General features: G+C 37.9%; 1 protein-coding gene across 2 annotated transcripts in view; it reads right to left on the reverse strand.

Annotated features, from left to right (window-relative positions):
- grid1a (glutamate receptor, ionotropic, delta 1a) overlaps window positions 1-24,905 on the reverse strand; it is a 278,394-nt gene that overhangs the window by 12,365 nt on the left and 241,124 nt on the right. For both annotated transcript variants that reach the window (XM_085183758.1, XM_085183759.1), the window contains exons 9-12: window positions 12,936-13,037; window positions 11,332-11,529; window positions 8,474-8,804; window positions 6,159-6,297 (exon numbers count right to left, since the gene is read on the reverse strand). In XM_085183758.1, the coding sequence (XP_085039884.1) occupies window positions 6,159-6,297; window positions 8,474-8,804; window positions 11,332-11,529; window positions 12,936-13,037 (770 nt within the window). The remainder of the gene's footprint in view (window positions 1-6,158; window positions 6,298-8,473; window positions 8,805-11,331; window positions 11,530-12,935; window positions 13,038-24,905) is intronic.

Below are 24,905 nucleotides of genomic sequence, written 5' to 3' on the forward strand. Positions count from 1 at the left end.
ATTAATGTTACTTAACGTTAACATGAGGTTTTATTTACCAACAGATAAAAAGCAAAAATATTGGATATCTATAGGGGATATCTATAAAAGCCCAGCAAAGCGTTTGAGATACTGACTTGGATTACTCAGATCTCAATCCAGTCGAGTATCTGTGGAATGTGCTGGACAAAGACGTCAGATCCATGGATCTCAAGTCTCAACTGATAGAAAGAATGTGCTGCTAACATCTTGGCTGCAGATACTACAGCACACCTTCAGGAGTCTAGTGGACTCCATGTCTCGATGGATCAGGGCTGTTTTGATCAACGCAATTTATTTATTTAACAAAAATTAGGCCAAAATGCATCACTACATCACATGATTCAGTAGCTTGTAACACGACTTTTACTAGCCTTAACTTCAAGTAATGGTTTTGGAGGAATCATTATGCATTTTCGTTCTGTTTTGTTTTGTTTTGTTTTTTTTAAATCAATTTTGTTGTAGATTTGCTCTACACTTGTGATATCCAGTCCTGGAAAGAGTGTTAACTGTCTTGAATGTTTTCCTCTTGTGAATAAACTTTCACAAATGATTTGATGGTTTTGATGGAAACAGCATCACAATAGCTGAAAGCTCCCAAGCAGCAAACTGCCAAAACTTCTATAAAACTTTTTTTTTCTGCTCCATAGAGGTGGCCACACTTGTGAGGCTCAACTAATCAAGTGTATTTCATTAGCAGCAATTGGCTGCTAATTGCCCTCTTAAGGTGCGCTTAAGTTTTTCACACACTGCTTCTGAATCGTGGCTTAATTTTTTTAGATAAATAATGACATCGTTTATTTGTCATGTTTTGCATTTCATCTGAAGTTACATTTAACTAATTTGAAGACATGCCTAGGACCAGATTATTTGTTGTATGTCCCAATACAGAAAAAGATGAAACCTTGAAAGGGGCTGTACTTTATTTTATGATGGCTATGCTTGTGGTAAAATGTTTAGTTTTCAAAGGATACCTTTTCTGTCATAAACTACTCACATAAAGTGTGTTATGATGATAAATAACATAGATGGGCTTATGCCATTATGTTGTAAATGTTTGCAGCCAGCAAAGTTGCTACAACTAACTGTATGTTAGCTTGTAAAATCATGCTCCACTATTTCTCCACACACGCATGATGCAAGAAATTCCCGATGTAGGAAATACTTCTGGTATTAATTCAAGAAACATGCATGAACAAATGCTTAACATTAAAACTAGTAAATTACACTTGTCCATGTGTCACAAATTCATATTTCATTACTAACAGATGATAAACCAGATACAAGATTCCATTAATTTGTTAATGTTGTATTGTTATAATCGTCCACAATAACAGTGACACAGACAATTCCAATTTATTAGATGTCCCTTTATCGCTAATCTAGATATTAACTATTATATTGCTATATAAATAGGATATAAGCATTCCTGTGTTTGCAACCAGGTAGGGCAGAATAAAAAAAATGTGGCAGACACTAATTCAAGCTGATATCAGCACTCTTTTCCCCTTTCATTCATTATGCCACATAAGTCTCTTGGCTTCTGTCCTTTAGAGAAGGACTCTCTTTCTCCTCTATTTAAAATTCAAGATTTAACTCGGCCGTAATGCACTCCAACAAATCAGTAGACCTAAAACTGCTGCCTTCCTTTTTAATGCACATTGGAGCAAATCACTAATCATCATGCCCTTTATCAACTAAATTAGCTACACCTGTAGTGCGATACCACGACTTTCCCCAGCATTGCCAGCACAATGAGTCCAGTGTGATTCACAGTAATGATGATCAGTTTGGGGGTACTGCATTCATGAATGATTATGGGGTTCATCCCAATGGCTGGTCATTAATCCCCAGTAGAACCTGCTCCAAATTGCATTCTACTTTTTATTGGGTCTAGAAGTTTCTGCCTCAAGATTGTAGGAAATAAGAAAAAAGCCACACACAAGATTTTATTTTACATCTTAAGATGGACTAATTCTGAAACTTAAAAAGCTAAATATTTGCCAATTGCCAATGCAATGTAAAAAATGTTTTCATATCGCCAATTTTCTTTATTGGTATTTAGCTGATATGTCAACTCAATTATTAATGCCTGACAGGGGTGATGGCTATTTGATATGACTATAAAAAACTCAAGAAGAGATGGAACAAACACCCTTTAACCATGTGTTGACACTGCATAGTTTGTCCAACAGCACGTTATTCACGACTTGTTGTGGCAATAAAACATTGTTATTAATTATTACAAAACATTAATATAAATTAGAATGTTATACTATCTTGTTAAAGTCTCATAATAACTACAAAAAACAAAAGTTAAGGAAATCTGTTCATGTTTTTTCCCTTGAAGCTTTAACCGTCTTTTTTCCAATTCTCTGAGAAGTCAGAGAATCCAATAGCTTATCTGGAGCTGATACTACAGGACTAATTCAACCATTTAATTGGAGGCGTATATGGTGTGGAAGTGGTTGTGGAAAGGGGAAAACAGCAAGTGAGAGCAAAACAAACGACCTATTAGATATTTCATGGTCTCTAACTTCTGCTGTCACATTAAACTACAAGCTTTAAAGCACTGGGTTAAATATTCAGATTTTTGTCTAACATCTTAGTTTCATAACTACATAAGCACTGTGACCTATAGTTTGTTATGAAGGTGCAGATTTAAGATACCACAGAAAAAACAATGGAAGAAGGTGAAATAATAATATGTATATGATCTACATGTACTAAGAATCGTGGCCCATTTTAAGTACTTTTTCTGGTTCACCTTTTCTTCAAAGCACTGCATCACTCTTAGATTTTGGTAATAACTGCAGAAAGGTGAACCCTCTGTTCATTAAATATAATGGCTGAAGTACATTACACAGACCTTATCCTTTCGTTCCTTTTTTCCCCACACATGCATGCATAGATTTGTTAGCTTTACATATGTGTAACTGGCCAAAGCAGTGAAAACTGAAACAATATAAAAATCAAGAGAATTTAGCCAAAAAACTTGATCTAATTAGTATTAATCTACAAGGTATCTGAAGAGACACAAGTTATTAAACGAATCTCTCACCTTTTCTTTTGCTCTCTCAAACTAATTCAAGATAAGAACATAAGATTAGGGTTTAAATCACAGCAGGGGGTGAAAAAAATCAACCTCTTTGTCCCTAGGCATAGGAGTTTAGTAAAAGCTTATTTTGACACACTGTAAACAAAGAGGAACGAGTCGTGTAGTGTTTAAAAATGCAAATGTTCACTTAAGATTAAGTTATTGCTCCTGTTACACCACACTCATGTATCATGCACACACCCACGCTCAGAGAGAGACAAATGCAAACATCCACGTGTGCTTAGCTTTTCTCTTATTGGAAATTTTCTAAATGTCATTGTTCTCTCTGTGGACATTCACAGCATTACCTAAATCTAGGGTAATGCAACCTCACTGACAGCAAAAGCCCAAGCTGCTAGTTTTTTGGGCTGTATGGCAAGATCCATAATCTGTTTGTGAAAGAAAACGGATTTTTCCAAGAATCAAAGCAACAGCTTGAGCTTTAATGTTTTTCAGATGAAGGAAGGTGGACTGAACCTCACTCCGTCTGATTTATAAAATTCAAGTCACATTGACTCCAAGGCTTGGATATTGGTTTTATGTTGGAGGACAAGCTACCAATGCCATTCTGACAAACACAAAGCAGGGACACATTTCAGTTGTGTACATTTGGAGATATGCAGCCCTGTTCTGTCAGGTATGTCGGTGTATTAGTACACATTACACAATGTTGCCAAAATAGAGGAATGTTGGGATTTTCAGGGTACGGTGCATGTGCTTAGCATTGCTCTAATTCACAGTCCTCTCGGATTATTCCTGTATTGACATTAATGACCCAGCTGTTCCTACACTGACCAAAATAATAGGACTTTAAATGAAGGTATTAACTTTCCTCTTTCCAACACTCTTCCACAGCTTTTCACAAAACTGAGTTTACAACGTGCGTCTGAAAGAATTGAATTCCAAACCTTTTCCCTGCACAGGAGTGACGTCTCCTTGATACTAGAAAAAAAAAAAATTGCACCATACAATACACACTGCTTTTCTTTCCCAAGCCAGTCTGCTGTATGTTTTCCAGATCAATGAGAAAAAGAGATTGTCCTAAAGAGCCATTGTACATTTTCTATACCATCTGTGAAAATGACACACTGACTTCGAGTTCTCCCTCTGTGTCTCAGTAAGCAGCTAGCTATTGCATTGTGATGTTTGTGTAAAGTTGGTCAGAAGGTTCCTTTGTAAGTGCACATGCGCCATTAGCGTGCTGCCTGCTGTAACCCTAATTTCCTTCGGGATTAATAAAGTATTCTGATTCTGATTCAAATGTTTATCAGGTTAAAAAAAAATCAAATTTGTTAATGGAACTGGGTCACAAAAAGCCACTTATTCATATTTTCAAATGCATATTTAAAACAATTACAGGCCGATAAAGGGAGAAGTGCAGTAAATTGTTTTGAATTTAATTTTTAAAAAGTGGCTAATTTAGTGTAATAAACTGGACCCACTTGATAGTTTTGCTACTTTGTGTTGCCAAACTGTGTGAAACTGTAGTTTTCAGAAATTATATTTTCTCCATAGAAGATTACCATTTCCAGTGCTTGATAAAAAACTAGATCTCAGGCTGTAATCATCAAAATCTTTTTAGTTTTTACACGTATGCAGCATGCATCCAATCCATACAGTACTTTGGATTGGGCGGGTTGATCCTGGCTCAAAGAGTTTGCAGTTCATCTTGTAACCGAACTGCCAACTCGGTTACAAGACAAACTTGTAACCTTCCGGTTGCCGGTTCGAGCCCCGGCTCGGACAGTCTCGGTCGTTGTGTGCTTGGGCAAGACACTTCACCTACCGCCTACTGGTGACGGTCAGAAGGTGGCGCGATATGGCAGCTGTAGCTACAACTGTAGTTGCCTCCACCAGTGTGTGAATGTGAGAGTGAATGAATAGTGGAATTGTATATAAATGCAATCCATTATTATTATTATTACCTTGACTGATAGTATAGTCAATTTAGATTAGCACAAAGGTGAATCCAACACAGCCTAGTGTTACTATTGAAAACAGCAGATGTCATGCACAGCACGAGTTTTTTTTTTTGCAATTTAAAACTGGTCACAGTGTACTTTCTTCTTCAATTTAATTCTTAAGTGCCATCATTTGCAGTGTGGTTCTGTTAAATTGTAACAAATGCACCACAAATAAAGATTAATGTCCCTCTAAACAGAAGCACACACACACACACACACCTGCAAACAAAATCTCTTCACAGGTGAGCTGTGTACTGCTTAGCATTCGCCTCGTCTACTCATATGTCCACATGTGGCTATTTGTTCAACAGAAGATGGACCCAATGCAATCAAATGCCTCTCTGCTCATTCTTTGGGGAGAGACAGCAGACCAAATTGGATTCACTGACAAATAAAATTTTGGCTGAAGACAGGGTATTTGTTAGGCAGTGGGTCAGAAATCACAGAAACACTGTGTAGACTGACATGCACACAGATTATTCTTAAAACTCAGCCGCACATGTCCCTGTATTGAAAATACTGTGGAATGTTTAATGCCTCAAGAAGAGGCATTAAACATTCTCCTCACCCCATATTATATTTATATATAAAAAAAAAAAAAAATCTACATGTGATTTGAATTAAGCTTCTCTTTAGATAAATCAAATGAATAACACATAGGCAAAGACATGCATTTAAGATTGAAGCACGCAGATGCTTAATAGCATAAGCATGTGAATAAGAAAAAGATCGCTTGAAGCCATTCATGGCTCTGTTATGCTTCTAGTAATGTCCCTTGAGTCAGCTCAATTGGGGCTGAAGACCATTGGTGTGAAGTAAGAAAGCCCGAGCTTATCAGAACTCTGGTCCCTGCTCCTTGTTCCCTGATTGAGGCTGGCAGCTCGAGGCCACTTTAGCTGCTACTAGCATAATACACCCAATTTTCACAAACTGCATTGTGGGTAATGCATGTGCTGGGCTTTTTACCAAGAAGAGACAGATACAGAATACAACTATGTGCTCTCTAGTTTTGATTAGCATAATTTCTTTACTATCTATCTATCTATCTTTTTTATTTATTTATTTATTTATTTTTTTACCGAACTGCGTTGTCCATTCGTGAAACAGTGAGGTAGGCTGCCAGGTTTGCTGTGTAGGACGAACACACGATAAGGGTGAAAAGCCACCAGCTGCCCATGACGATACGGAGAGCCACTGATCCCAGGATGGAGTCACTTCCTGTTGTGGTACAGACAGAAGCACAGAGTTAAAAACTACAAAATAAGTCTTTGCCTTGCACCACGTTTGGTTTCAAATAATCACTACTGCCATGATTGATTTATCAGGTCCTTCTTTCCTCAATTACTTGATTGCTGTTGTGATAGCAAAAATTGGCCAATTTAATTTTCAAAGTGATGTACTGTGCTCAAATTGCTTGTGACATTGAATTTCATTTCAAAGAATATCTGTGGTTTTTCTGTATCACAAATAAAACAAGACGTAGTGAAAAAATCAAATCAAACTCATAAAATGTTTCAGGTTTTTCAAACATGTTGCTGCTAAAAATCAAAAAATGCAACCCATTATAGTACATTATAATACTGCTGAAATATATAGGTTCTCCTTTACAAAGCAATCACTGTGATTATATTAAAGGGCCATATGATAATGCCTTATGTAATGACTCTATTTTGTTTTTTACCAATATGATTTTAAGATATATTTTTTTTATTTTTTAAAGCAATTTTACTTAAAAATTGTGCTAATATTTGCATAAAACACCAGAGAAGCTGACTGTCTGCATGGTGATTCTGTATAATTACTGTAAGATTTAATAATTTACTTTCCCGAGAGCTTTGTGTATTTCAAAACCATTTACCCTGAAATCCTACAGTTTTTTAATTTTTATTTTCCCAAAGAACACGCTACTCATTAAAATTCATCCTTCTCTTTTCACCCACATCTTTAATCCTGGCTTTTCCTTGTTTTCCTTGAGGTTAAGAGACTGGATCATCACATTAGCTTTGGTATCATCAGTATTTCTCCTGTCATACCAACACATTCTCTGCAAAACAATCCTGAAACAGCTTTTGAGGTGCATGAGAAAAATGTCAGCACAAATTCTAATTTTGAAGTGTAAAGCCACAGAAATGCCATCTGAATAATTCGGGAATATGAAATGTAATGAAAACATATTTGTCTAAAAGTGTCACCATCAACACAACTGCACCCTTATGACATCTCGGAAAAGGAAGAAAAAAGCCCAAAAAATCTGGGGCCTTGTCAGATGCATAGCACTGCGGCATCAGTCATTTTTATTACATACAGCTTTGATTTGTTGAGGTCACTGAATGTGAAATGTGGCTCTGGAAACTGGATTTTACCCCACTGCAATGGTCCACTGTGGTACAGTCTCTTTCATCTTAGAAACAAATTAATTAAACCCTTTATTCATAAGGAAATTGTGTTAGTTTAATTTGTTCTCCTAGACAGTTTCAGATAATTTTCTACCTTGGTCTGACCTCCTTTTGGAACAAAAGAAGTGTCGTCCCTGCTTGAAAAAGGCAGTGATAAAAGTCAGCATGTCTGGGCGTAGATAGTCCATTGTGCACCGAACATACAACAAAAACCAGCCAAGTGTTGGCATATCATTATAAAATCAGTGGGGGGATATGATTGCCAAGTTTATGCACTCTGACAATGGCACACTATGCATCAGCAGTCAGATCCGTATCAAAGTGACCTACGTCATCCCCAAGAAAAAATGCAATCCACTTGACTCAAACAAAAAGTGGCAACGTTGGAACATGAGCCAGAAACAAGGGAGAGGCAGAAAAAAGGAGAGGAATTTAGCTTATCTTGAAATATAGTGGGTGTTGGGTTAAAAAAGGCTCACGGGCAGTGTGCCAGACTTTGACAGATGCAGTTGAGGCTTTAACATCAGTTGCTGAAGTAGTCATTTATCCACAGCGGACATACCTGGATCTCCACCAGATCTAAAGATGGGATGCTCTCTTTGTCAAGGGCACCTTTAGAAAATGCTAAGGTGGGCGCTGTGCCCCAGACTGACTCACTACTGAATCAGCATTTTCTCTACACAGACCGTAGACATTAACATATGTTCTTCACTTGATTTGACTTTTTCACTGTGCTCTTTTGTCATTAATCCCTTAAAGCATTTTAATTGTTTTTCGTGACTTGTTCTATTTCATGTCAGGTTTCACATTCAAAACTGTCTGACTGGTGGGTTTCACTGATATGCCACTGAAGGCTAAATATAGACAGGTTTTTTATACAGTCACTATTGAACAAAAGCCTGCAAAGCCTTGACTCTTTGTTCTGACAAATGCTGTTCAGGATGTGCAATTGCTGTTTTTGGATGTTGTCATTGACTAACACAAACTCTATTACCCACCTTGTTGCACAAAAGCACCGTAGACAATCCAGATAGCACTCTGAAGCGAAGTGGAAACGGTAGGTGGTGGATGACCGGCTGTATTGTTCTGGCAGCGCACTGCCTGGATGCGCCTGAGCAGGAAGATCATGATGCCCACCACAGGGATGGCTGCAGCTATGCATGCCCAGACTGCCAGATCAAATGGTGCGAGTAAAGAAAAAATGTTGATCTTTTCTTCTGACTTGTGCATCAAAATTCCCACTGAGTAATCCAGGTAGCGTTTGCTGAAATCAACCACGCTCTCACGCTCTGGCGTGATGGTAATTGCTGATACTGCTAAGTCAGCACGCTGTGAACAAAGAACAATATGTTTCCATTTTCAGTAACTTTCTAACATTCCATTTTATATCAACAGAGAATAATTACACTGTCATATGTTGTTAGGTATCAGAAACAAATCTAGTTAACTTGACCTGCATTAATTAGTGAATCTTTTCTCAACATTTAGGAGAATAGATTGGCTTGTGTGTCTGTAAAATCATTTGCCTGTGTATATAAAAGGCCTCCAAGCTTGAATCTAATATGTACACTGACACAGGAATTATCCTTTCTGATAGTGTGAAAACCTTGCGTCTTATTCTCTAGACCAGGGGTGGCCAACCCGCGGCTCTCGAGCCGCATGCGGCTCTTTGCCTGGTTTCATGCGGCTCTTACGTTCATATCAAAGTTTGTGTTTGTGTTTTGGGGTTTTTTTATGTTGTTGTTTTAAAATGTGCGCGTTCGCTTCGCTTGAGTTCAATACGGTATTTTCATCAAATGCGCATGTGTGTGAGATGAAAATACCGCAAAGTTTCCCAGTAGGAGCAAGTTCGCCCTTAAAATGGCAGGAAAAAAATGCACAGCAAAAAGAAAATATGAAGATGAACACAGGACGTTTTTAACAAAGTGGGAGAGTTTATATTTTTTTGTTGAACGCAATGGCAAGCCATTCTGCCTTATATGTCAGACGTCATTAGCGCATTTCAAAGCTTCAAATCTTCAGCGCCACTTCAGCTCACTCCATGCTAACATCGACCAGGAATTTCCAAAAGGGACTGAACTTCGCAAGCACGAGTTGGCCACTTTGAAAAGTCAGGCAGAAAAGCAGATACAGTTTTTCCAAAAATTTACGAAGCGGTCAGAGACCATAACGCTCGCATCCTATCAGCTGGCTTGGAACATTGCACGGGCTAAAAGGCCATACAATGAAGGGGAGTTTGTTAAAAAATGCCACAGTGACGTTGTTGAAATCTTGTCTCCTGAAAACGACAAATTAAAACGCATGGTATCAGACGTCCAACTGTCCCGCCACACTGTTGAACACAGAATATCGGACATTAACACGGCTATTGAATCACAGTTGCACTCTGACCTTCAAAGCATGTGAGTATTTTAGTGTCGCATTGGATGAGAGTTGTGATATACAAGACAAGCCTCAGTTGGCAATATTTGCACGGTCTGTGTCAAATGATTGTGTGATCTGTTCTGACTGACACTCATGTGAAAGAATTGCTCCGAGTAGCAACAACGGAATACAAGCCGGATTTGAAGAGGATTGTTCAAGGCAAGGAATGCCAGAAGTCCCACTAAACAACATGCATTGTAAAAGTAAATGCTATTGTAGATTATTATATTTTTGTTTGTGGACTTGGTTGAACTGAGAGTTTGTGTGTGTGAGACAGTGCACACAATGGTCATTGTTGAAAATGACTGGCCTGTGGTTTTAGTACTGTAGGAGTCCATTTCTGTCATTATCGTGTTGGTGTGTGACATTTACAATAAATCTGGCTGAGCAGAGATGTGTGTATTTTGTGTGTGTGTGTGTGTGTGTGTGTGTGTGTGTGTGTGTGTGTGAGAGAGAGAGAGAGAGAGAGAGAGAGAGGAAAGGATGGGTGATGTCCATGTGTGCCTATGCGTATGATGTGGCTCTTTACGGTAACACAGTAAAAAAAAGTGGCTCTTGGTCTCTGACTGGTTGGCCACCCCTGCTCTAGACAAACCATTAGCATGGCGTTTCTGTGACACTGCTCCAAATGGAGGGGCTGAATTGGAAGGAAATTTGTTATGTGTCATCTTTTCATTCTTCACAATAACACTGATAAACCTCAAGAACCTCTTTCAGTCCACATTTTCAATTTAAAAATGGATATTCAGGAAAAAAAAAAAGAGACAGGAATTTGCTATCATCTCAACTCAAGTCCTCACTTAGACAATTTCTCTCTGCCGATTTGTGCCCTCAGCAGAAGAAAAACCAGAATCTTTTGTAATGATAACATGAAACGTCCATCATAACTAACCTAACTAACTAACTAACTAACCATAGCTACATTGCTAAATAGACTGTATGGTTATTCTATGTTATTGTAGCATTGAAAATGTTCCTTCTGCATTTAACAAATCACACAGCTCACTCAGATAAACAGTTGAATTAAGTAATAACATGTATCATGATGTCAAATACTGAATACAAGACTCTAAGAAAGTTTATACAGACACTATGTACAGTGCACAATATATATACACGTCTGCCTTTATTAAATTGAATTTAAATTCCATTATTATTATGAATCATAACAGTATTTGTCAGGGATCCATTCCAACAGCAGTATTCAGACCCATTCAATCAAACTGGGATGACACCGACTACAAAAAAAAGAAAAGTTTATTTGATTCTTTCTTTCTTTCTCTCTTTTATTTTCTTTTTTTTTATTATTACTAAGCCTCATTATTAGGTTTCTATTTCAGAACAAAATAAAAATGGCATGACTCCCAGAAAAAATTATTTGGACTGAAATCTGGACATTGATTGAGTGAGATAAAAAGTAAAACCCACTAACCTTGCCAATGAGCTCTCCAATCATGCCATTCCAGGATCCATTAGGGAGTGCTGAGCCATACTTCCCATCTCCAACTTGGTAGATATCATACTTGAAGCCCAGGATCTTAGCGAGGGCATCTAGCACGTCAATGGAGAAACCCTTGTATCTCTTGGGTTGGCCCAGAATATTTTCTGCCACCATCACAAAAGGTTCTTCCTGTTTGAAACAATATTGTATCATATAGTAAATGAGTTTTTAGGTAATCTGCTACTCATGTTAGCATAATCTTGAGAAAAGTGTGAATTTTATCTCCAAAGCCATGGATTTAGACTTTGAAAAGAGTATGTGTGTGTGTGTGTGTGTGTGCTTAATGACAGGAATGTCATTTATCAAAATGCACCAAAATCCCCTAAGGGCCAGATTGGCAACTGAAGCGAGGACACAGTCAGTCATCTTAAGAACAGCAGGGTGACACCTTTATGAAGAGCTTTTGGGTGATCTACTTTAATCTTAATAAAATAGTTTCCTTAGCAACTGTTGACCCGTAACACATGGCGCCATGACAAATGCTATGGGTCATCAATGTGGAAATTGCTATTCTGAATTTATTGCACCGACTCCCGGTTCTTCTTTATGGGTTGAAAGTGTCAGGGCAGAATTAAATGGGTGAAGGTGGACTAAGACGAGCTGAGAAAAACAGGAGGGAGACAGGGAAGGAGGGGTGGTTGTGGTGCTGGTGGTTAAGTGGGCAGGGGCAAATGACTTGATTAAGTGACACTGCCAGGAAAGAGCTTAGCTGAACTCATGTGAATGAATAAGCTGCAGGTAAATCATGTGTGAAGAAGAGGAAAAATGGAGACTGAGGAGGTGGAGAAGTGACTGAGGGGGAGGACAAGGTTAGAGACTTTACTACTAGAATATGACAAGCGGTCTAAGAAAAGCCGCTGCAGTGTAGGACTGATGTTTAGCAGGCTTCTGCTGCGCTACATTCTCAGGACAAGACAGAGAACACGACTTAATATTTCACTTTGAAACAGAGAAAATGTGCAGTGTCCTCTCTCATAATGATTATAATGACTGAAATAAATATTTTGAGTAGAAAAAATATTCATTGTACCCCTTTCTGTATATTATGCTGAATGTTTAGCAAACTGCTGCACGTGATAGCAGAGGTTCGCTTAAAAGGTTCAGCTTAAAAACATGACTTTACTAGCCGAGGGATCAAGTTTCACTCATCTGTTTGTTCTGTTGTATTTAGTTTATGTTGCAGTGTTGTGTATCATGTACATAAAGTTTTTGCTTCATGCTGTGCACACGAGACATTTGATCTAACCTGGAAATGAAAATATTTATTGCAAAAATAGAATAAAAGTCACACAAAAAGCAGACTTTATGATGGAAACCCCAGGTAATGTCAAAAACATGTAGGGTTAATGTATGAATATCTGAAAAAAATGCAGCAAAACTGTGCTAGTGTGTGTCCTACAGAAACACTGATGCTTAATTTGTGGGTATAAAGAAAAAACTAACAAATGTGTTTGCTTCTATTTTGGTGTTTCTTTCTCAGATATTTGCCTACGCAGTTCAAGTGTTAATAGATTCGCGGTACTCCCACAACTTACCAGTAATGTTACAATCTTGAGTGTTACTCCATGCATACCACTTTCTATCCGATTCTCCTTTAGGCTACCATTCAAACCACGAGTGGAGTCCCAGGTTGCCAGCTAATAAGGAGAAAGAGAAATAAGACAGATGAGGAAAAAATAAGAACTTATCAGGTAGCAAGCCTCTAGAGAACAGCTCTGTAATTATTACAGGTAGAACAGAATAACTACCAAGCATGAGAGCTGAAGTGTTTGTATTGAAGTATAGTGTTGTTTCCCTGCAATGATAATCATAACTGAGTCGCCAAATGCCTACATTAATATGTAAACTGGTTGGATATTAAATTCCTATGTTTTCAACTACAAATGTATTGGCGCACACACACAAAGAAAGTGGCAATAAGAATGAAGATAAGCAAAATGAATACGATGGGGATATTTTATGCACTTTGAGCTCATCATGTGGAAAATGTGAGAATAAACACAAAACAGAATTTCAAACCCATCACTTTGAGTTTGTGTCTCGAGTCTAAGATATCGCTTGACTTTAAAACTCTCATTCCACGCTATCAACTTTTTGAGCCAGACCTCACGTCTGTGAGTCTAGTGTTTGTTAAATTCTTAATCAGTGCTGCTAGCTGGACAAGAATTCTCAAGGATCCGACGTGTCATTTGGAGTGGTCTTTGAGATTTGAGCTGACAGGACAAGAATGGTAGCCCGCGGTCAGACAACAGACCTTTTTTGCCAACAGCACATCGAGCTCCAGCGAAAACATTAAAAAAGCAGTATGCTATAGAAAGTATGCAAAAGTCATACTATAGTTTTGTTAGATTAATCTATTTAAAATATAGTAAAGCATATATGAGTTTTATTTTATTCCAACATTTATTTTAAATCATTATTTTAGCTTTATATATTTTTTAATTTCTAAGATGATTTTTTTTTTAAATGTTTTTAAGCATTTAGTTAGCTTATTCCACCTAACCTCGCTCAGTGGATGCTGAGCCAGCAGATGATAACACTATAATGAACACAAATGTAACCGGCAAATCTTATGCCAAAGAAAACTGTCACATGCTGAACAGACAGTGAGACCCTTTGCAATCCAGGCCCATCTGTGTGCTCAAATCAAAAGGATTTTGGACAATGATCAAACAACTGTTTTTCAAACTGCTACATAGAACATGTGAGCACCAATGGTCTTTCTCTGTTTCATATAAACATACATAAGGCGTGTTTGAGTATTAAAATATGATTATATTAGTGTAATAAAGTGTGCGTTAATAATCTTATGTTAGGTGTTATTTTGTATCTGTTGTCTATTGTTCTTGCAATGTTCCGTTTGACTAAATGTTTTATAAGGAAAACAAAATGAAGAAAAAAGTCACTTACACCATTCACAAATGCAAACTTAAAATTACAAACAACAACACCATCAAGAGAAAGCAACAATTACTGCAGACAAATAAGGGAGCAACAAAAGCATTCATCTGTGAATAGAAAGCAAGTGTCTGAGGCAATCACAGAGGCTTTGATAAAACATCACAAGTGTATTTCATTATCAGCTGGATCTTTTGTTCTTCACAGCTCATCTGCAGAGCATGCAAGTTTACAAATTTTCATTGCTATGTATAGCTTTACTGCAAAATGATCGATGAAATGAATCATGCTTGTACCACACCAGCTTCTGTTGGTATGTGAACAGTTTTCTCCTCCTGCAGGATTCCACTAATGAATTATGACTTCTAAGCACAGTCAAGGATCATGGATGACTGTTTGTGTTTAGTCACCAGTGTTGGGGAGTAACGGAATACATGTACCGCTGTTACGTATTTAAAATACAAAATATGAGTAACTGTATTCCGTTACAGTTACCGTTTAAAAAGGTGGTATTTAGAATACAGTTACTTTGTTGAAATAAATGGATTACACGGCGGTACTTCCGTGTTTCATATTGTGGCGGGTCAGGCCTGTTTGGGTTTTGTTTGACAGCTACGTTCTGTTGTTCCAGGTGGCAGCGTTACGGTTGCCATGGTTACACGGTGACGCTCTCTTTCTGCGTGTTTCCTGGGTGAGAGAGGCCTTTTTGTTGTTGTTGTGCTAAGCTAATAGGCAGAATGCTACAGGCATAGCTCTAAAGAATGTAGCATCATAGGCAGTGTAGTCCGTGCTGCAGGGAGAATGGACTGCCATACTTGTTATGTGTCTGTGAGCGCGAGGAGGGAGAAAAAGGAAAAGTACGAGTTGTCATTGAGCAAAAACTGGAGCTGGAAGCATGTAAATATAATAATAACCACTGCAGCCAAGAAGAGTGCCTGACGAGCCCAGTTGTAAGTAAGCTATTAAGACTCGACTGTACACCGTGTTCGTGTTTTCATCCAAAAACAATAAGTTCCGTTGGAGCAGCCTTTCAACGCCTCTCTCTGTCTCTCGCTAGCAAACTTGACCCAGACAACAAAGTAAAGCTAGTCTTCAGCTACGAGCCCGACACGGAACCCACCGTATTAGCCAGAGGTCCCTTTACTACGGTTCGGAGCCGTGGACCTTCAGTAACAGTAATAAATCACAGCAATAGTACATTCATGTAGTTGTAAACAGCATGATAATATATTAAGGAATTTCAAGTATTCAGAATACGTTACTGTCATTGAGTAAAGGAACGGAATACGTTACAGAATACATTTTGGGGCATGTATTCTGTATTCTGTAATGGAATACATTTTAAAAGTAACCTTCCCAACACTGTTATGTCACATATGCATGACTAAAATGTCATCTCTTGCATTAAATCATGTTTTGTTAAAAATATATGAACCTTACAAAGGTTATGAGCATAGCTCTGAAAGCATGTATTCAACACTTCCACTGTAATAGTCAACTTGTTCAAGTTCATGGTGGATCAAGGTGGATCAAAGATGGATCAGACTTGTTCGAGCCCATCAGTCCACACCCTATCTCCAGTTCATGTTTTGAGACACCCCCCTAAGCCTCTTTCTTTCTGAGATGCACCAGTCAAACTCACATTTGTCCATTTGTCTCGCATCCAACATGCTGAGTGGGAGAACAGACGTTATTCGCCTCATATATAAGTGGTAATAATGCTTTGGATCATCGGAGTATACAACTGGCTTGCATGTTTGTGTTTCTAAGTGTGTGCTGGGGCAAAATGTCAGTCTGCATTGCTTGCTTCACAGGGGTCTATTTTCTCCATGAGCAGCTTTGCCCTCAGTGAAAAACACTGAGCAATCTGTGCTCTGTAAACTGAAGAACACTAAAGAGGAACACTTCTACTTCACAGAGCTTTGCACACCAGCATGCCACCAGGAAGGTCACAAACAATATATACGGCAAAGCCACACTCCTTGCATCTGAAAGAGTAACAAATGAATGAACACACGGTGGGCTTTGATTACCAGCTTTGAAAAGTCACTTGTAGGTTAAAAATTGCTTTAGTATAACATAATAATGCAATCTGTCTGCAACAAATAAAGGAAATGTCATGAGCTTTCCGAGGACGTGACAGTGACAAAGGATGGGTATTCATGTCAAGAGAGGATGTATTACAAAAAAAAAAAAGTTTTTTGTTGTTTGATTTTTGTTGTTTAATGTGAAATGACTTTTTTCCTGCTCCTTCGAGCTCTTCGTTTGATTAGGGTTTAACTTTTTCTAAGGTGTTTGCATCGCTAAGCATTTAGTCACACGTTACAGGACTTTTGAATGAACGAACAAATCTTCTTTCTGAGGCTAATGTTCACCTTGTAAATATAATTTTTTTTGCTAATTTCATTTTGGACTGCAGATCTTATGAACTTATGAAGGAAGTCCGATCCGTATTCAGTCTATGGGAGGAAATCCAAGAATTCACGGGGAATAAATTCCACAAAGAAACAACTGGGAAAATTACAATGTCGCTGAGGGAAACAAATCTTAATTAAGAGTGTCTTGTTAAATGTAACAACGCTTTAATTTGACAATGAGGTACATGTTTGCTCTAATAAAAAGTTCAAGTAGGGCACACACATCTCTGAAAATGTCACGCAATTTCTGCCTCATTCTCGAGGTGAGGCTATGTTGATAGTCAAGTGTATGTCAAGTATGTGAGAAGACAGAAAGCACAGCTGCAACTGAAGCATAAATAAAGCTGAAAATAATCAGTAAAACCCTTTCAAATAGTTAAAATTGATATGTATTCTTTGACAACACTGTATCTAATTTCATGAAAATAGACACCAAAGAGAATTATAATACTATATGAAGGTGAGCCATAGATGTTTCTTTACATAATAATAAGGTAGTACTAACCACTTTTTAGTACTAACCTCCCATTTCAAGTTTTTTAATGATACAACAATAAAATTACGTGAAAAAATAAAGATCAACCTAACCTGCTTCCTGTGAAAGGATTTCTCCTGAACGGCAATTGAACAAACTAAGATGATGGTTTATACCACCGGCAATTTTTAATCGCGATGATATGTACTTTTCTTAGAAGACCTCTCCTACAATTTTAAAGCAGTCCTTTTACTTGTGCTATTTATTTAAGTTCAAACAAAGTCACATGTGTTAAATTATTTGGAAGGTGTATGCTTTGTTTGGAGGATATTGTGCAAATGAGAATGCTCTAAACCATTTAAAAAGTCACAACAAAAACAGGCTGCTATTTAGCTAATGGTCATGATGCTCAATAGATTTAAATAATCATCTGTAATGTTGCTCAGTAAATGCCAATGACTATTTGAAAACAACAAAAGGATGGCAGTCAGATAGCTCTCCTTTCACAGCGCCACTACTGTCTCAATTATTGGATGGTCTAAAAAAAAACTAACAGAGCATTTGGTTCCATTTTATGGAAACTTTTAAATGTTCATCATTATGGACAGGGAACTACAGTTTGAGCTAGTTGCAGCTATTCTGCTTGTCCTTTTTGCTAGTTTAGTGAGCCAAGTGCTTATATTGACAAGCTCATCATACAAGAAAGCTTCTTATTGACCCACAATCTTTGTGTGTCTCATCATATGAGTATGCCTACCCCAGTCACTGCTTGTGTCAGGTGAGCCTTTCTAGGTGTCCTTGAATCAACCGTTCTTATTAAATACATTTAATGCCATACTGTAGTACTGTGCAAAAGTATTAAGTCACCCCTAATTTCTATATATTTTTTGCTTTATGACGCATGACCTGAGAGATGTATCTGGGTCTTCAGTTAATTCATCTTCTGTTCATTGAAGCCTTATCAGAAATGGTCTAAGTCAGGGGTCGGCAACCTGCGGCTCTTTTGTCCTTATACTGTGGCTCCGGGTGGTTTGGGAAAATAAATGAGAAGTATTTAGCTGAAGTGTATTTTATTTGTGTTTAGTTCTTTTTTTTAACTTGTAGTTCTAAATTGGAAGATTATTGTGATTTTGAAATATAAAAATAAAATTATATCTTATTATTTTTTCACCGCTCAAAATAAGCGTCACACTCGCGGAAGCCGGTATACCCGCCGAAAAGCCGTGCATTTATTGAGACTTTCGACCCCAGGTAGGCCAGTTATGGATCTTCGGATCCACATTATGTCAGCAGCACCACCATGACCTATGTTAAAACAAACACCGCTCACGCCTCACAGATGGCAGCTTACAGTCCTGCGTAAAGATGAAAGCCCCGAAAGCCCACACACGGTTGCTGTACGCATACAGCCGGCTGTAGCTTTTCAGCATACAGCCGGCTGTAGCTTTTCAGCTTACAGCCCGACAACACAACAGCAGAGAGAGCACATACTTTAAGGTGGTGAGGCGTGATTGCGGGTGCCGCTCAGGTGCGTCTGCCTCCCCTGCAGCGGCGCTGCAGACCACGCCCCGCCACACACATTAACCAGGTAAAATACATATTTAGGCAGAATTTTGCAAATATCTATTTTTTAGCAGCATAGTGCTTTTTTTCCAATTACTTTTTAAAAGTCAGGTCAAGGTTCTAAAAGCCCAAAGGCGATATAAGGATGGTGGCTCACAGCAGTTTTTGTTTGCTACATGGATCATTTTAGTTCAGCTGGGTGTCTTTCCTTTTGTTATATTTTTTTAAAAGTTCAAAATGTGTTAATTACATAAATAAAATGTAATTTTCTCTGTAGCACTTCATGGAGTTCATAAGCAACACACCTTAGTTGGTCTGTGGATTCTTTTAAAAAGCAGTTAAAAACTTTTCTGTTCAAACAAGCCTTTTGTTGATCTATGTATTTTATATTCTTTACATTATTTACATTTGATCTTTTACATTGTGTATAATGTCTATTAATTGTATTGTTTATTTTAATATTTGTGTACAGCGCTTTGTGACTGCCTTTCTGTGAAAAGTGCTTAATAAATAAACTTTACTTACTTACTTTAGTTGTTCACACAAAGCATAAAGGTAAAAAAAACAATATATGCAGTGTTATCTTCATTTTAGATTTCAAAAAGTATTTGCGGCTCCCAGTGTTTTCTTTTGCGTGGAAACCGGGTCCAAGTGGCTCTTTGGGTGTTAAAGGTTGCAGACCCCTGGTCTAAGTGAAATTGTGGCTGTTATGCAGCCAAGTTATGAACAAACAGAAACAAAGAGATTACACAAAAACTGGGTGGGAAATAAGCGGCAACAGGTGTTGAATCCAAACTGGATTCAAATTGTCCTCAATATGTACAGAGGAGCTCAGGAGAGATGTCTAGTAGGAAAGTGCTGTCAGATATTGATCCACCACACGTTATCATCAAGAAAGTCTCAGATTGGCAACAGCTTCATTTTTCAGCATGATAATGATCCCATAAACACTGCCAGTGTAGGACAAGCATGCTGGGATAGGAAAGCGCACAATAGAACGCTATCAGTCAGAAGTCTGGAGAATTCCACCTGCGTCCTTAAAGAAACGACATCTGTGACAAGGACTAAAGGTGGTCAAACCAAATACTGACTCCTGCTCCTTAAAATTTTGCCCTACATACAATATTCCCATCCTTTTTTTAAAAGTCCATCGATCCATTTTCTTCAACACATCAGATTCAGGGGCTGGAGCCTATCCTAGAAGGCTATTTTAGAGGCAGGTACAGCCCGGAAAGGTTGCTAGTCTAAAAAAATGCACCAAAACATTTTCTGTTTGATTTTTGTTATTAAAATACTGCTCCAAAAACTTGGTGCTTCCTACTTTTTATACATTTAGTTCGGTATATAACCTAACTCGACACATCAAAGCTGAATGATACCATTACGTGTGTATCCCATATGTGTTTTGTGACTCAAAAGCAGACACAGTGAGTGGTGATAATCAGTCACTTTGCAGTTTTCTAGCCAATATTTAACATAACCAAGGAAACAGCATTCAAAAAAATAAAAATGACAACTGCAACCACTCGAAGAAAAGTAGGTGACTGCACTAACCGGTAATGAGCAAACCAAAACAGAAAGTGAAAATTAACGGATGAAAGCAAGAACTCTTTCAGAAATAGGCATATGCTTTCTGTGGAAGGTAAACAGTAAGAAATAATGTCTGCTAGATGTGGGAATTACATTTGTCTGCCATAGTGTAACATAGAACAGCATAGAATAAGATAGAATAGAAAAGCCCTTTACTGTCATTGTGCATATATCATGAAATTGTGGGTGCGCCACCCAACGACTGTGCAAGAAATACAGATAACAAAATGTAAATAATTTAATGGATAAAAAACACACTGTGTCAGCGCACACAATAAAAGTCACAGGGTAATTGAAGCTACACTGGTTATTGTAGCTAATTCAAATTTCAAAATTTAAGAAAGGTAAATTGATAGAGCAAGCTAATAGCATTTGTAATTATATACTGCCATTCAACTCAAAACCCAAACAGATTTTAATGCACCAGTGCCCTGACAGTAGCGACAAGAGTGATCCCTGCTGCAAAAGTTTCTCTGTAATAAATATTCGCAGATGTGTTGACACAATGCTTATTTATTTTTAATGTCCCATTTTACCTTCTCTATCACAGAGGAAAACGCTGGAGTGGGACTGGCTCTGTTATCTCTAATCATCAGCACTACAGTGAAAAATAAGCTGGCCATTTAAATTAGCCAGGAAAAGAGACATCTTATCTGTCCTGATATACTAAAAATGAGGTTGGCAGACATGGCGCCAGTCTATCACTCTAACCTCTAATAAGCAACATGAAGCAGGATTTAGTCTGTAAAACTGTGTCAGACAGTGGAAAGAAAAGAAATGAAGGGGAATAGAAACGAACAAAACGGAAAAGAAACAAGAAATACAAAATGAAAATGAGTTCACCCCATTTTTGAATAGAAATCATTGCCTTAAGAAAACCAGAAGTAAAATAAAAGCACTCAGTGATCAGTTTTTCTCCCTGTTATTTGCTATTCATGCATTTATACTAAGACTTTTAATACAATGTACAATGTGTGCCACAGTAGTTTGATGAGTGCAGTTATTCAAGCAGCAGTATAACCCTTCCTCTCTTTTTATATAAATTATTATAGTAAACGACTACATACAAAAGGTGAAGAAAGACAGATCCATTGAGTCATTGTATACAGTGCCGACTTTAAAAATACTGTGAACATATGATGGTGTGACATGCAAATTTGCAGGCTAACGTAAAACGTAGGGCACTGGTTCTGTTTTCAACTCATTAAATTTACTGAAAAGTGAACAAAGAGCAGATGATTTTGCACATTTAAAATCATATCACCGGTTATAAGGGTGTTAACATTTGTTCAGTATTATTTTTTATGATGGATTGAAGCATGTAAGAGAAAATACATTCAGGGATGAAGAGAATATCATCCACTTTTCATCCAATTATTTGAGACTCTCAGAAGGATTTACTTTTGTCAGCACAGTGTGGCAGTCAGACAGGCATAAGTGGGTACAGAAGGTTTTAATGCTTTTCTTTTATGCAGACACTTGTGAGAAAAGGCAATTTGCACATGATAACAGCTGCACAAGTTAGAGGATTACAATGCTTCTGTGATTTATTTATTTCTGACTATGCAACTTTACCAAACTAAATAAATTGGATATGGTTAATGGAGCTTCAGTAAGCTGTTAATTTTATCAATGCCAATTGTCAACTGAGGATTTTCAGCATTATCGGGTGTCTGGCACCGCTTACAGGGGCATGTGATTGAATGTATGTAAAAAAAACAAAACTTAATTATTACTTTCCATATGTAATAATTATCTGGTGAGAGCACAGACCCAGCAAAAATAATTAATTTTAATTGGCCCAGAAGTACATTATGATATAACATTTAAAATAAAGGTTACCTAATTTGCGTTTTAGCTTGTGAAATGCTACTAGCTCATAGAGCTGGTATTTATCCACCTGTGGGTTAAAACCAAAGTAGGTACAGGAGATTGGAAAACCAGCACAGGAGCCAGAAAGTGAGTTTTCCGAAGCTACCCATATGGAAAAGAAATAGTAAAAACTTATATGATTTACTCATGAAAGTGGCCACTTTCTCATTACTTTCATATATTGTTTTAGTAAGTATCCAAAACATACAAGTTTCATTATATAATTTTTCAAGGGATCTTATATCTGTTTTCACTCTTGTATGCTTTTCATACAAGTTTCACACAAGACAGATACAAACTTTATAAGATGTATATATATCTTTTCCATATGGGTAGACATCTCAGAGCCTGGCAAATGAATCGCTAGATCAACAGCCCTATCAACCCCCTGTAGATCTATTGTTGGAAAGAGAGAAGTGCCCTTTAGAGACTATTTAATGTCATTTCTGCCTCATGGGTCTATGAGAAATAGGGTTGAGGATGAATAAATCAGCGATCAATAAATGCCTGCTTTTTAAATGGCCGTGCAACAAGCCACATTAGAGCTCATGTGAACCTACTATCTACTATCATGAATATCAAAAGTCACAACTTTAAAAGGGGATTTTATCCAGACTAAGCGGCTGATTTAACCAAGGGAAATACACCTGGATCCCTGGTGTCTAAGCTTGGCTTGGTCAATGCAACGTTGCCAGATTTGGCCGGATTATGAGTGCACAGACTCGATCTGACATGGTGCAAAGACTGCTCCAGTTAGCAGCACTTGGGTAGGTTTTAGGAAATTGTTGGCAACCAGAAGTGTTAACATGTACTTTCTTCTGAATCTGGTGCATTTTTACTTAAATCTGCCAAGAAGCTAGTCGCCAGACATACCAGATTATAACTGCTGATGAAAAAGTCGTTTTAGTATCCTGGGGAGGAGTTTAAAAGATGCATGTACTGTACTGTAATAACCAGCTAAATTACCAGATTCAGCAAATGCTGTGCATTTACATTGTAGCAAACTGAACTGCTGTTAGGACTCAAAACGTTTTTAGATTAAAATATGTTCGTAATATCTTCTAGCTTGGAATCTACCTCCAAACAAACATGCCTTCGGCTGCCATATCTTAGATTATTTTCATTACAAAATAGGACAGTTAGGAACATCAAAGGGAACATCAGCACTAGCTGCTGCATGTTATAGTTCCATGACTAACACTGCAACCATAAAATTAAATGAAGAGAATTCAAAGCAGCCCTTTTAAGAGACTATCAAGCCGATATACAGTCATATTTAATGTAGGGAAATATTTTTAGTTTAAGTGTGTTAAAAAGTGGTTCCGAATAATACATTAACACCAACGCTGTTGCTGTAGACACATTCGCGAATAACTACTGCATGATACATGCAAGATAGTGGCTTGAAGGAACAATTACATTCAAATGAATTGACTTTTCTCTATGAGAGCTTCGTGTAAGCTGGAAGTCATTAGCAATATCTGCTTACAGACGAGCTGACACATCAATAAGAGCAAACTGGGAAACCAAAACAACAACAACAACAGCATCGATCACTCTGCATCAGTTCTAGATGGTGGAGAAAACTCACAGTAGCCATCCAGGAAATAGTATTTCAGTCTTCATTACAGTTTCTAACCAGAAAGACGACTCATCTAAGACCTATCAGGCCGGGAAGAAAATGGACTGAATGCAGATAAATGATGATGGAAAGGGAGGAAACCAGGGCTGAAAAATGAGCAGAAAGGGTTAGTGAAGAAGGGAAGAATTGACCAGAGTGAGGGAAGGATGAGCAGGATGGGAAATGAGAAGAAAGGATAAAAGGGAAGTAAAAGGGACAGAATGGGGATGGCTGGCAAGGGTGGAGAGGGGTTGGCATGTGGAGCGCAACATGGACTCACTTTTACACCCAACTTGGGAAAGAAAAAGTACAGAAAAAACAGGAACCCGCATCATATTGCAGAGGCATTCTAGTGTGGTATAATAATTAGTGTCGTACATAGAAAGAGAGTGGAGCGGTAGATGAATTCATGTCTGTTTTCTCAGAGTAAATGGTTCTGCCAGCTAGTGAACACACCGGGTAATGAACAGCAGCACTGAATGCAGCTGGCACCCCATTATCTGACCTTGCTGTCCCCATTATCTGGCCTTGCTGTCCCCTTGTGCCTCTAATGATTTTGAGATATAAGCGTCCACATGTTAGCTTGCTCTCTGGCCTCTGTTCTATGTTTGCCTGGCTGTATGCTTGAAGGTTTCTGAGATTCAACAAGGTGTCTGGGTGTCTGTCCTCCTAGCTAATGCTAATGACCACATTATGATGAATTGGCTCCATGATTTCTGTTAGGCTGAGTGGTGATTAAATCTTCATTACCGCTTCTGGTCAGTCCTGCTCTACATAGATTGCCAAGAAACTCAATTCCTCTTCATTCAAGAAGAAGCCCCTGACTGAATCAGGACAAACAGCGACAAACAAATTACAGCTAAGAAAGGAGAGCACAAATAATGCTCTCAATCTCTCAGCTCTACACCGTCACAAAGATCAAACAAGTTTTGCAGTAAAAAGTCCAAAATCAACTTACAGAGCCTGATGGAAAGCAGGCAAATGTCTGTCCATCATGAGGGATGATGTTTTTTAATAATAACCCTAATAATAAAAGTATATTCACACACACACACACACACACAGATAC

Source organism: Neolamprologus multifasciatus, chromosome 13, assembly GCF_963576455.1.
Source record: "Neolamprologus multifasciatus chromosome 13, fNeoMul1.2, whole genome shotgun sequence".
Taxonomy (NCBI): domain Eukaryota; kingdom Metazoa; phylum Chordata; class Actinopteri; order Cichliformes; family Cichlidae; genus Neolamprologus; species Neolamprologus multifasciatus.